The sequence below is a fragment of the Rhinoraja longicauda genome, chromosome 4 (assembly GCF_053455715.1).
Source record: "Rhinoraja longicauda isolate Sanriku21f chromosome 4, sRhiLon1.1, whole genome shotgun sequence".
Taxonomy (NCBI): Eukaryota; Metazoa; Chordata; class Chondrichthyes; order Rajiformes; family Arhynchobatidae; genus Rhinoraja; species Rhinoraja longicauda.
The window spans coordinates 54,215,485-54,229,928 of NC_135956.1; the positions used below are offsets into that span (position 1 = coordinate 54,215,485).

The 14,444-nt window shown below is 42.7% G+C and overlaps 1 protein-coding gene across 1 annotated transcript; it reads right to left on the bottom strand.

Moving 5' to 3' along the window:
- Positions 1-8,171: 8,171 nt before the first annotated feature.
- LOC144592769 (transcriptional regulator Myc-A-like) lies at positions 8,172-12,081 on the bottom strand. The gene is made up of 3 exons (XM_078397749.1): positions 11,682-12,081; positions 10,428-11,166; positions 8,172-9,709 (listed from the first exon to the last, which is right to left on the bottom strand). Exons 2-3 carry the CDS (start codon positions 11,158-11,160, stop codon positions 9,039-9,041), a joined length of 1,404 nt encoding a protein of 467 aa, XP_078253875.1. The 5' UTR covers positions 11,161-11,166; positions 11,682-12,081; the 3' UTR covers positions 8,172-9,038.
- Between the last annotated feature and the right edge of the window lie 2,363 nt (positions 12,082-14,444).

Below are 14,444 nucleotides of genomic sequence, written 5' to 3' on the forward strand. Positions count from 1 at the left end.
GTCCTGATAGGATATTCCCTAGGACATTGAGGGAAGTTAGTGCAGAAATAGCAGGGGCTATGACGGAAATATTTCAAACGTCATTAGAAACGGGGATGGTGCCGGAAGATTGGCGCATTGCGCATGTTGTGCCTTTGTTTAAAAAAGGTTCTAAAAGTAAACCTAGCAATTATAGACCTATTAGTTTGACGTCTGTGGTGGGAAAATTAATGGAAAAGATACTTGGGGACAATATATATAATTATTTGGACAAACAAGGCCTGATTAGAAACAGTCAACATGGATTTGTGCCTGGAAGGTCATGTTTGACTAATCTTCTTGAATTTTTTGAAGAGGTTACCAGGGAAATTGATAAGGTCAAGGCTGTGGATGTTGTCTATATGGACTTCAGTAAGGCATTTGACAAGGTTCCACATGGAAGGTTGATTAAGAAGGTTAAATCGTTGGGTATTAATAGTGAGGTTGCAAGATGGATTCAACAATGGCTGAATGGGAGATACCAGAGGGTAATGGTTGACAATTGTATGTCAGGTTGGAGGCCAGTGTCTAGTGGAGTGCCCCAGGGATCTGTGTTGGGTCCACTGTTGTTTGTCATTTACATTAATGATCTGGATGATGGTGTGGCAAATTGGATTAGTAAATATGCAGATGATACTAAGATAGGTGGTGTAGTTAGTAATGAAGTAGAGTTTCAAAGTCTACAGAGAGACTTGGGCCTTTTGGATGGGTGGGCTGAAAGATGGCAGGTGGAGTTTAATGCTGATAAGTGTGAGGTGCTGCATTTTGGTAGGACAAATCAAAATAGGACGTACTGGGTAAATGGTAGGGAATTGAGGAATGCAGTGGAACAGAGGGATCTGGGAATAACTGTGCATTGTTCCCTGAAGGTGGAATCTCATGTGGATAGGGTGGTGAAGAAGGCATTTGGTATGCTTTCCTTTATAAATCAGAGCATCGAGTATAGAAGTTGGGATGTAATGTTAAAATTGTACAGGGCATTGGTGAGGCCGAATCTGGAGTATGGTGTGCAGTTCTGGTCGCCAAATTATAGGAAAGATATCGACAAAATGGAGAGGGTACAGAGGAGATTTACTAGAATGTTGCCTGGGTTTCAGCACTTAAGCTACAGAGAGAGGTTGAACAGGTTGGGTCTTTATTCTTTGGAGCGTAGAAGGTTGAGGGGGGACTTGATAGAGGTTTTTTTTAATTTTGAGAGGGACGGACAGAGTTGACGTGGGTAGGCTTTTCCCTTTGAGAGTGGGGAAGATTCCAACAAGGGGACATAGCTTCAGAATTGAGGGACAAAAGTTTAGGGGTAACATGAGGGGTAACTTCTTTACTCAGAGGGTGGTGGCTGTATGGAATGGGCTTCCGGTGGAAGTGGTGGAGGCTGGCTCGATTTTATTATTTAAGAGTAAATTGGATAGGTATATGGACAAGAGGGGATTAGAGGGTTATGGTCTGAGTGCAGGTAGATGAGACTAGGTCAGGGAGAGTGGTCGGCGTGGACTGGAAGGGCCGAATGGGCCTGTTTCCGAGCTGTAGTTGTTATATGGTTATATGGTTGTTATATGGTCAAGCTACTCCATCACCCCCTTATCTGGACACCCACCCCTATCTAGAATATCACGAATTCACAACTCTCTGGGTGGAAAAGGTTCTTCTCACCTCAGTTTTAAATGGCCTCCCCTTTATTCTTCGACTGTGGCCCCTGGTTCTGGACTCCCCCAACATTGGGAACATTTTTTCTGCATCTAGCTTGTCCAGTCCTTTTACAATTTTATGTCTCTATAAGATCCACTCTCATCCTTCTAAACTCCAATGAATACAAGCCCAGTCTTTCGTCATGACAGTCCCGCCATCCATGGGATTAACCTCGTGAAACTACGCTGCACTGCCTCAATAGCAAGGACGTCCTTCCTCAAATTAGGAGACCAAAACTGCACACAATACTACAGATGAGGTCTCACCAGGGCCCTATACAACTGCAGAAGGACCTCTTTGCTCCTATACTCAAATTATCTCGTTATGAAGGCCAGTAGCTTTCTTCACTGCCTGCTGTACCTGCACGCTTACTTTCAGTGACTGGTGTACAAGGACACCAAAATCTCATGGCACTTCCCCTTTACCTAATCTGACACCATTGAGATAATAATCTGCTTCTTTATTTTTGCCGCCAAAGTGGATAACCTCACATTTATCTACATTATACTGCATCTGCCCACTCACTCAACCTGTCCTTGTCACCCTGCAACCTCCCAACATCCTCTTCGCAGTTCGCACAGCCACCTAGCTTTGTGTCATCTGCAAACTTGCTAGTGTTACTTCTAATTCCATCATCCAAATTATTAATATATATTGTAAATAGTTACGGCCCCAGCACCGAGCCTTGCGGCACTCCACTCGCCACTGCCTGCCATCCTGAAAAGGACCCGTTTATTCCTCCTCTTTGCTTCCTGTCTGCCAACCAATTCTCTACCCATGTCAATACCGTACCCCCAATACCATGTGCTCTAATTTTGCTCACCAACCTCCCGTGTGGGACTTTGTCAAAGGCTTTCTGTCTAGATAAACTACATCCACTAGCTCTCCTTCATTCATTTTATTTGTCACATCCTCAAAAAATTCCAGATTAGTCAAGCATGATTTCCCTTTCATAAATCCATGCTGACTTGGACTTATCCTTTTACTGCTATCCAAGTGCACTGTTATTATCTCTTTAATAATTGACTCCAGCATCTTGCGCACTGCCGATGTCAGGCTAACTGGTCTACAATTCTCCATTTTCTCTCACGCTCCTTTCTTGAAAAGTGGGATAACATTAGCTACCCTCCAATCCTCAGGAACTGATCCTGAATCTAATGAACATTGGAAAACGATCACCAATGCGTTCACAATTTCTAGAGCCACCTCCTTGAGCATCCTGGGATGCAGACCATCAGGCCCTGGGTATTTATCAGGCATCAATCCCATCAGTCTACCCAATACTATTTCTTACCTAATGCAATTTCATTTCAGTTCCTCTGTCTCCCTAGAACCTCTGTCCTCTAGCACATCTGGGAGATTGTTTGTGAAGACAGATCTGAAGTACCTCTTCTGCCATTTCCTTGTTACCCATAATAATTTGACAGTTTCTGCCTTCAAGGGACCCACATTTGTCTTTACTCATCTCTTTCTCTTAACATACCTAAAAGCTTTTACTGTCCTTATATTCTTGGCCAGCTTCGCTTCGTACCTCATCTTTTCAACCCGTATTGCCCTTTTTGCTGCCTACTGTTATTTCGACCCAAAACGGCAGCCATTCCTTCTCTCCAGATATGTTGTCTGTCCCGTTGAATTACTCCAACATTTTGTGTCGATCTAATTCTATTTCACACTTTTTTTTGCATTTTTGTAATGATTACAAAAAAATTAAATCAACCTCCATCACATTAAAACATTCCCAGACATTTCAAAGGAAGTGTTATCAAATTAAATTTGACATAAATTAAGTATCACAGCATTTTAGGAAAAGTTTGGTCAAAGAGTGGTGCTTTCAAGGATACTGGGGACAGACCAGCTTAGCTGTGGAATTCAAGAGCTTAACACTCAGACAGCTGATGACATAAGCCAATGGTGACCTAAGAATATTAAAAATGCACAAGAGCCTAGAAGTGGAGGAACACCGAGTTCCTAGAGGTTTGCTGTGGTTACACATGCAGGTACCGTTTACAGTATCAACCTTGGTAGAGAATGAAACAATATTGACTGGAAAAAAAATCAACCATCATTGTTACATGGGCTGTGTTGCAAAAATTAAACCTTGTAACATCAATTATGTTGCAATGAACTGAACACCTGAGATCACAATCACCTGTCAAGAAAAGTATTTAACACATTGCAAAAAGTCCAAACCTTACTTATGAAGACTGATAATTTGCAAATACACCTGTTACAAGCAACAGGAAAAGTAACATTAGTTTAATTTGATGTTTGATATCACAAAATCGCCAATATTGCTCATTGCTGTGTTCTTTGATTGTAAGTGACAAAATTATGATGGGAATTGAATCTTCCCCCGCTATGTTAGCCGGATTATTTTGCAATAGGTTTAAAGTGATGTTTCTTCCAATCTGGAATAGAACGCTTCCCTGAATCTCAGGCAATGACTGATAAAGGTTAGGTAATGCAGGAAGTGCCAATTCATAATCCCCGCCTCCTGCAATGACCATCTCCTGTACTACTTCTATGGTGGGGAGGCCGGATAGAAAAAAACAAGCTCCAACACCATCAACGAGACGCTTTATTGCAGAAATTATTCGTGTATTTTTTTTTTTAAATTGTCCTCTTGGTTTAGAACGGTTAATAGCCTTTTGTTTTCTTTTGGATGCAAAGTATTAACATCAAATTTCGCCGAGCAAGTTCTGATTACAACATTCCAAAGCGTGCATTAGTATTCCAGAAACCTTAAAACTACCACAATCCAGTTACAAAAAATATTTGGGGGGGGGGGGGGGGGGGGGGTGTTGAAGAACACAATAAGATGGAATGACTACACTTCTCTTTTGTTCCATGCACAAACGTGCTGGGTTTAAAATATACCACAAACCTATATTAAGAAAGTCTTAAAATGTACATAGAAAAAGTTAAACAATAATGTAAAGGAGAAAACCGTTGGAAAAGTCTAAAGAATGAACCAGGAATGATGGAAACTGCAGATGGAAAGTACTGTGCTACATTTTAAGAACTCGCGTTAATAAACCTTCCGTGCAACATTCATCGGTTTCAAATCTACCCACCGCCAAAAGACAAAGAACTATTGCAATGTTTTAACAAAGCCAACGTTTAAATCAACTACAATTCAAAGTAGACATTGGTTTCTGTTGTGACTGTAAAAAACAAATCACAGCAAGATTATGGCCTGATCGGATTTAACAATGCATCAACAGAAAGCCGTACAATTCCCACACCAAGCAGAAGATAAATAATAATATAAATAACTCACTCCAGAGGTCCACTTTTCCGGTGCATCAATGCAGAATGTTGCAAGTTAAACAAAAAAAAAACCCCAATAACACAAATGGGTAGTTGGAAACAACAATAAAATGCTCCCACTCCGCAATAATTCCCCTTCATTACCAGTGGAGACTGGGAGGAGATGGTTTGCAGTTGCAAAGGGCTTCTGGTTGTCAAACAGGGGGTATTTCCATTGCTAAAGACGACTGGAGCTCCTTTCTCCATGAGCTGCAGGTTGTCGCTCCTCCATCATTATTCCATGTGCTCGCACGCCTCGCTCGCGACGTCAATGGAACGTCGCCCCGGCGGCGCGAGCGCCTGACGTCACGGAACCCCAGGCGGGGAACTCCCATTTCAAAGCGAGCAAGCATTGCAACCACTCAAGCTGTCATTTAAGTGCCCACTTTTACTTAATATCTGGCACCGTGTTGAAAGGGGAAGGAACTGCAGCTCCCCCACCACCACCATCCACAAAGGGCATTAATTCACTTTCTCCACAGAGAGAAAACAAATGTTGATTACAATTTCCCAAACGAGTATAAGAAAATAACTGCAGATGCTGGTACAAATCGATTTATTCACAAAATGCTGGAGTAACTCAGCAGGTCAGGCAGCATCTGAGATGCAGCATCTCAGATGCTGCCTGACCTGCTGAGTTACTCCAGCATTTTGCAATTGAGAAGATCGGGTATCCCTAATAATACGCATTTGATTAGGCGACAGATCTGAAGTGGAAGATTTAGTCACCGCAGTGGAAATTTATTTAAATGTCATTGGGATATTTAATGCATTGTGCTGTATGAAACGAGACTAAGATTCAACATGTAATATTATCTTGCGTTTGGATATAAATGAGTACCTTTCTCCTTGCAAATGATTTCTAGTCTGAAGAAGGGTCTCAACCCGAAACGTCGCCCATTCTTTCTCTCCCGAGATGCTGCATGACCTGCTGAGTTACTCCAGCATTTTGTGAATAAATACCTTCGAGCAATTTAGGTGTCACTCCCAATCAGTCATACGGTATGGAAACAGGCCCTTCTGCCTATCATTTCCACACCAACTAAAATGCTCTTCTAATGCTAATGCCATTTGACCCATTTCACTCCAAAGCTTTCCTATCCAAATGTTTTTTTATATATTGTTATGGTACCTGCCTCAACCACTTTCTCTGGCAGCTTGTTCGATACATGTACGATCCGTTGCTTGGACAGATGTCCCTTGTGTTCCATCTTACCCCTCTCACCATAAATTTATGCCCTCTAGTTCTTGATTTTCCTTCCCTGGGGACAAGGTCATAGGAATATTCAATCTTGTTCCACACAGGACGATATGTAAAATATCCCAATGACATTGAACCAAGTCTTCCCCTTCAGATTTTCAACATTTTTAACTGTCCACTACAACACTGTGAAGATTGTATTGTATTAAATCCCCAGGGATGATGCAATGCAAATTACATTGGTTCATTTGTTAGGTTCATTATTTATTTGTATAAGAAAATAACTGCAGATGCTGGTACAAATCGATTTATTCACAAAATGTTGGAGTAACTCAGCAGGTCAGGCAGCATCTCGGGAGAGAAGGAATGGGTGACGTTTCGGGTCGAGACCCTTCTTCAGACCAGTCTGAAGAAGGGTCTCGACCCGAAACGTCACCCATTCCTTCTCTCCCGAGATGCTGCCTGACCTGCTGAGTTACTCCAGCATTTTGTGAATAAATCATTATTTATTTGTATAGATGTAATATTCCCCACTTATTTCCTTCAAAGTTTCTTTATTAGTAGCATTTAAATATTTGGATTTTATTATCATTCTTATACGAGATGTGGTGTCATTGCTCATTCTGGTTGCCATGTAAGGCACTTTCTTGAACTACTGTAATCCTGATCCTTCTAGCCATCTTCATTGCCAGGAACAAATATAATCTTCCAAGAAAGGTGCAACGAGATAGGAGTTGGAAAATCCAATTCCAAGAGCCCCCCTCCTTAGTCTTGCATCTTAACATAAACATCCAATTTCATCAAAGATACAACTCTGAGGCACTGACATCTGATTAGATCACCATTGATGAGCAGGAATCTGAATCTCGGTTGTACAGGTCACAACAGGTATTTGGGTACACAAGTTCTGGAAAACTGATCACTACCTGATTGACTATTCTTTCCAGCAGCCTGGTCCCAGAACAACAACTGAAAGGTCAGAAAGAAAGTCAGTCAATGGTCTCCTCAGCCATTGCTTCAATCTGCAGAGCTCCAATCAGTGGAAGCATTAGCATCTACAGAGGTGTATCTAACATGACTAGTAAATAAATTCCTACAGATCCAGAAGATAAGTAGCCACAAGGCATTCTTGGATTGTAAACTTCAAGGGAAAAAGAAACAGTAACTGAAGGTCAAGGTGCTTCATAATGAGTGGAAGGGTAGAGGAGGTCCAGCAACTGGTTTATAACTCAATCATGAGATTTTTCAGAATTGTCAAGACCATCTATAATCCAAAATACAGAAGGGGCTGGTCTATTATAAGCCAAGAACAGAGGTGAACATCAAGGTCAAAGACATGCTGCACCCTGTAGTAGGAGCACATAAGAGAACTCAACCTTGGCGCGGGTATCTTTGTCTGCAAAACCTAATTATAAATACAACCTGACCAACAAATTAGTCCTCGCAGTGAATGCCCACAAGTGTAAAGTTATACTAATCACTTCAACCCTTCACTTACTCCAAAAGCAGGATTTGCGTCTAATATCAACGGTGATCTATACTATGGATTTCCAACAGCCTAGCGATAAAGATCAAATGCTATACTGTGATGAAGGAATGAGGATACTTTCACACCCAACTATTGTGTAAAAGTGACAACAACCCAAATGGAATGTAATGAATGCATTCTCCTGCAGGGTACTGAAATTATACAGGGTTGCCACAGAGTAAGTATTTCAATAACTTCACTTAACTACAACTATTTTAATGACTTCACAAAAGCCACAACATTGGATTAAATATCGACTGTGGCTAGTTATTGAAATAATTAATTTCCAAATTGCATCTATCACTTTGCCTCCAGTATGTGTATCTCCGACACCCACCTTTTCCTGTCATCATTCGCTAAATAACTACCAGGGTGGTCGAATGTACAAGCTAATTTCATAAAAGATTTATTAAATAAATCTTAGCACTGAAGTAAACATTACAGGTGCATTGTTAAATTGTGAAACCAGTCATGTCATATAGAGGGAAGGAGTGAGATTTTTTTCCAATGCCACCTTGTGTTTCTGTGGCTAAAAATCAAGGAATGAAGGCTCATCACCAGATACGTTAATTTTACTGCATACACCTTTCTGTCAGAAAAGAATTCCATGCAAAATCCCAATTTTCTTTAAATCTTCAGCTTTAGTGGAAATATGAAAGGCTACAGCAATCATAAAGTTTTTGAAAACAACTCAAATGAAAACTCAGTCAAGGAAATAGATTAACATTCTTTTATGGCACAACATGCTAACTGAGAATCGGTGCAAAGCCCCTTTGTAGCTCAGGTGCAACCTGTTAGCAAGTGATATTACACAGTAACAGTAAATACATTTTCTACACAAATTTAGGAACTGTACAAATTTTCTTTACAAAACTGCAATAGCAATAAAACAAAGTTTAATTTCAAACTATTTGGACCTGCAGTCAACCTCAGGATTTTGTTTTTTTTTAAGAAAAATAAATGCATTAAATACAAATATATCTGTAAATTAAAGTAAAACAGCGAAACTAATAAACAGTGAATTTCCCCCCCCGCTCCTCCAGAAAAAAGTGAGACTCCCATAATCCCAGTCTTTCGTTACAATGAGGCAGTATCGCATCTCCAGGCCAAAAATCAGTGCTTTTTACAGCACAGCTTTGCCACGGTTGTGTAGTTTCAGTCTACTATGCAATAAGCATGCAAAGTACAGAGATAGTCATTTTATTTATTCAAGGACAGACCGGCAATGTCTTGCAGAGATTAGGACAGCAGGAAAAGTCTTTTGGCAGTCCATAAAACCAAAAGAGGGAGGAGTTTCTAATATCTCTGTTTGTTAGAGTTCCTCAGCTGCTCGAGCCTATGTTTCAGCTGTTCCCGCTTCCTTCTCAATTGTTCCTTCTCAGACATCAGTCTCTGCTCATCTGACTGGATTAACTCTATGTGCTCTGTTGCCTTTTTGAGTATGACCACCTTTGCCGCCCTGTCATTCTTCGCCACCTCCGGGATCTGGTCCCTCAAGGCAAAGAAACTCCGCTTCAGCTCGTTCCTCCGCTGGCGCTCCAGCACGTTGTGCGTCCTCCTCTTGTCGTTCTCCTCGGAGTCCGACGTCCTGGGACTCGGGCACCTCCCTTTGCTGTTGGTGCTGATCTGCTTGAGGACCCGACTGCTCTCCACCTTGAGCCGCTTGGTGGGGGGCTGCGGAGAGGGCGCAGCGTAATTGTGCTGGTGGATGGGGACGTGGCAGCGCTTCAGAACCAGGGGGGTGTGCTGGGGCCTGGCGATGCCGGCTGTGTTTGTGTTCAGCTCCGATCTCCGGCCTGCAGGCTGCCTCTTCTCAACGGTAACCACATCAATCTCTTCCTCTTCCTCGTCGTCTGCTTCTTCCTCTTCTTCCTCATCGTCGTCTTCATCCTCATCCTCATCTTCTTCTTCCTCCTCCTCTTCCTCCTCCTCCTCCTCCTCCTCCTCGTCTTCCTCTTGGTCTTCTTCTACACATGGGGGGAGAGAATTTAAAAAAACGATTAGAGACAATTCACGTGTCTATGCCCAGATTCTCAACCATGGCAAAGGGAGCGGATTCCCTTCAGCGGGCCTCTGTCAGCTGATATTTGCATTAGATTACAGGATCTTGCGCAACGACGCTTTATTCATCCGCACCCAGCTCTTCCCACTCTGTCCCTCCCACTTCCAAGACAGTTCCTGCCACAGACTCTAGAAGCCGATCGAAACAAGTCATATTGGGAAATCTTTTTTTTCTCCCAAAATGCAAGGGCTGGAATGCGCAGCCTCTTATTACACTTTCACCCAGTTTGTCCTGGAACGACCCGCGCAAATCTGCCAGCAAACGCGGGAAATAAATCTGCGCAAAATCATTTGCATTTGTCCAGCCCCTGTCTCGAGTATTAAATGCAACCAAAAATTTCATGTGCAAAAAAAAAAAACATAAACCAGCCACACAACTGGAACCGGCATTAGATTAAGCTGCAATGATTACAACCCCGAAAATTAACTCTTTAAATCCAGGACTGCAACGTAAGGATTTACAATGAAAAAAAAAAAAAAAAAAAAGCAAATATGTTAACTCAAGAAATTTAACTAAGGAATGCAATGTTTCAATGAACAATGCGCGCATTTAATTAAAGGCAACGACGTTAATAACAAGCCAAACCCGTCTTTAAAAACGTGCAAAAATAAACTTGTCCTCACCGGAGTCACTCGGCGTGTCCGTGGCGGGGGGAGTGGTGTCCCCGGGCGGCAGAGCCAGGGGCAGGGGCAGAGGCAGGCCGCCTTTGTGCTCGGCAATGGGGTAGGGGAAGACGACGGAGGGGTCGATGCACTCGGTCACGGCGGCGCTGAGATCGTGCAGATAGGCGGAGGCGGCGCCCAGCCCCAGGGAGCCCAGGCGGCGGGGTACAGCAGCGTCAGCGTCGGCAACAGCAACGGCGGGCGGTGCAGACGGGCAGCCGGACCGAGACGGAGATGCATGGTTGCAAGAAGCCGGGGATGATGCACCATCGGCACACGGGGGTCCCGGCTCTTTCCTCGACGCCTGCAGAGACGCCAGCCTCTCGCTCACCACCTTCTCCAGCTTGGCCGCAGCCGAGAAACCACTCCACATGCAATCCTGGATGATGATAGATTTCAGCTCCGCGTCCGAGTCGCATATGAAGCTCTGGTTGACCAAGTCGTCGCCAAGAAACTCCGTGACCATTTCCAGCTGGTCGGCGTTGGATGGGAACAGACTGAAGCTGGGCCGGCGGCTGGGAGACAGGGGAGGGGTGGGCAGCAACTCAAACTTCTTCCAGATATCCTCGCTCGGGGCCGGCAGCTGCTGCTGGTAGAAATTCTCCTCCTCGTCGTAAAAAACCGGTTGGAAAGAATCGTAGTCGTAATCATAGTTGTAGCTTTTCCCCAGGAAAGGAGAAGCAGTCAGAGGCATTTTGCTCTGAAAAATCCAACAAGAGGAGGAGGAGGCGTGTGGTTGGAGAGAGAGAGAGAGAGAGAGAGAAAGAAATAATTAAAATCACAATAGAAAGAACAAAATGCATTAAAATGACATTTCCTTTATTTTACTCCCATTTGACACAATTTCTCTTCATATGTTAACGTCTCAGTGCTGCTCTTTAAATGCCAGGCATTGACGCAGCTCGTTTCTGCACGGGGTGGGGGGGACATAAAGAGCTTGCTTCTGTCAAAGTCTGCATAACTTCTACATTAAACCTTGTAATTTAAAAAAACAAACAAACAGGCGCGTCAAAATAGGAAACTAATAAATCTCCCACACTTCTTAAATTATCCGCGTTTTTATATTTTACGAAAAGTTGCATAAAATGTGACGCCGCATTCATTACCAACGCTGGCCGGCCGGCTCCAGCGAGGGAGAAACGCCGGCTAGGGTTGGGCACTGTAATTCCATTTACATAAGATAGTAATTGCTCTGTGAGAGTGAACGCAACTTACCGGAGAAATTAACAGCGGCTCAAGAAGGGGCTCCCGTTACGAGTGGAGCCCCACGACAACTCCAACAGAGCAGCAATATAACAAATCCCACAACCAAGCCGAGCAGACCCTGCTTTCTTTTTCTTTTTCCTTTTCCTTGCCTGTTTTCACTTTTTTTCTCTCTTCCCCCCCCCCCTCCCCTGTCTCAAACTCCTATCACAGCTTGGGTGTTTTACAGTCTCGTGGAGGCAAGACAGTGATGGGCTGAGTGAGTTTATGGGCTCTACACACACCACTCTCTTTTCAATGCACTCCTCTGTGTGTGTCTGTCTGTGTGTGTTTTCTCTCTCTTACTCACTGCCCTGCAAAACTAAAGTGCTTTAACCTAGAGTGCGTGTAACTCGGCTTAATGCTTTGAATCAGACCCGCCCCCCTACCCTGTCCTCCCTTCCCCCACGCCAAACACCTACTTTTGGCGCCAAAAAAACGCGTCTCGTAACAATTTTTTTCTGCAACATGTATATTTCATAACATGTAACAAACACCGACTCCTCCCTCGCTCCTTACCCACCCACCCACTCCCAAAACACAAGCCCCCGACAACTTCCACAATAACCTCTCCATTCGGGGTGGGAGCAGAGACTTTTCAGTCTGAATATAAATGTTAAAGGACGCACTATTTTCTTTGTAAGATTCAGGAGCAGAGGGCCAGAGGGCGGTGCCGTAGTAAAAGAATAATTAACTTATTCAGTGCCAGCTGGCTGCGGGAAATTTAGGAGATTAAATTACTCAATATTGAGCGTGTCTATTGTTTATTTCGCTGTTTTTATCCTCGCCTATTTTCTTGACCCTTTTTTTGCCATAGCTGCTTTCATTTTGATAATGATAATGATTCAATATAGATATTTAATGCGATAAACTATATAATGTACTTACCCCGGAATTAATTTAAGCAGTACATTAAGCAGTATTGTTTTCCTTTGTCCCCCCCACCTTATTTTCTAGCCGATTTTTGACCGTATCATGCTCACTGTTTATATTAGTCATTTTAATTATGCACATGAATTTACAAAGAAAACAATCAAGTTGCCAATTATATATTTTTGATTAAGAAACAAGGAACTGCAGTTGTTGCGTTTACAGAGAAAAGGCAAGGTGCTGGAGTAACTGATTGGGTCAGCCAGCATTTCTGAAGGACGCAGATAAATGACATTTCAGACAATAAGTGAATATGATCCACCTCCGAATTACATAATTACCATACACTAATCCTGTAAATCGACTCCAAATAGACTATTATATCCTAGTGATTTTTTTTTCTTTGAAGATGCAGGGATTCTTCTCCGGGAATGGGGAGGAAGGGGAGCGGAGGATATGGGAAGGAAGGGGAGGGGGAAATAAGGAGGAAGGGGAAATTGGAATAGGAATGGGGGGGAATTGGGCAGGAAGGGAGAAGGGAGAAGGGAGGGGTATGGGGGAGTTGGGAGGGGCGGGGAGGAATAAAATGAGGGGTGAATGGGGAAGAAGAGAGAATGGGCTGGAGGGGTGAATGGGGAAGCGGGAGAAATGGGGAGATGGAGAGGATGGGTAAATGCAGGAGGAGTGGTGATGGGGAGGTAGGGAGGACAGGGAAGAGGGAAGAAAGGAAATTATAAAGGTTGAAATGAACATCTGGAACCTCTGAAATGTGAACCGAATAGGGTGTGAATGAAGAAAACAAAAACTAGATTTTCATTACCAAAAGCTGAATACATGTTAGCTGTGCCGGAGTGCCCAGCGGTGTTGCCAAACGATCAATTGAATTCCCTGCCACTGTCGCCACTGTCATCAAGCAACAAACCAAATAAATCCAACATCTCAACCAAATGGAAATAATTTATTTCTGATATTAAATCAACATCAGACGTAACAAACACACATCTCCCTACAAAAAAAAAAACACATATATGTGTGTAAATTTCGTTTTTTTGGATGACAAATAAAGCTATCTTGAATCTTGAATATAATTAATATTGGATCTGTTCTTGAATCATTTAGGCATTGATGTTTTATTCTGGTCTTTTTGGTCGATAACAATTGGGGGGGGGGGGGGGGTTTAGGTGAAATGTTAAATAACGTTAAAGTATTTATTTTTCCTTTAACACGTAAACTTTTATTTTTAAAAACTCCATCTATTTTATGTGTTCTGAATAATCTAGGGGCGTCCAATCAAAGTGATACTGAAGCAAGATTAAACGAAGCGGTATGATTGTAATGATTCCAAAAATATCTTTGGCTAATGGAATTCCAAGCATTGGGGGAGAAGCGCTCTTGAAATCCTCGAGTGATCTCTAAAACCAGGTTGCTGCTTGTGGTGATATTGTTATTATTTTAAGCATTTTGTGAACTTATTGCGACAAATAGAAAATGCTGAATGTGAATCTGGCGAACAACTTGAAGACTGTTTCTCCACTAAAATGGTTCAATCGCGCCCTCTGCTGCTGTAACATAAAGACCTTGACTTCCCGCACAATCGAAACTATTCATTCCAGTTACATAAACCTTGAATAGTGAGAACAACGTCCTACGACTTATCAATTTATCGCTCAGATCATGATTGCGGGCTGTTTCTGTTTCGCTGCAACGACAATGTACTATTAGCGTTTGTTATTCAGTTCATATAATGTAGGTGCGTATCACATTTATAATATATGTTCGCTGCCAACAATTGCCTAAAGTTGATACAGCCCAAAATACTTGGGATCCTAATTGCATGACTCAAGCCTTAAACAAATGTTTAGAGGG

Bases quoted from the DNA above. Each gene is read 5' to 3' on its own strand.
- LOC144592769 (XM_078397749.1), bottom strand. From the start codon at position 11,160: ATGCCTCTGACTGCTTCTCCTTTCCTGGGGAAAAGCTACAACTATGAT. The intron at 9,710-10,427 runs GTGAGGACAAGT...CCCCATGTGTAG, and splicing joins GGACACGCCGAGTGACTCCG to AAGAAGACCAAGAGGAAGAC.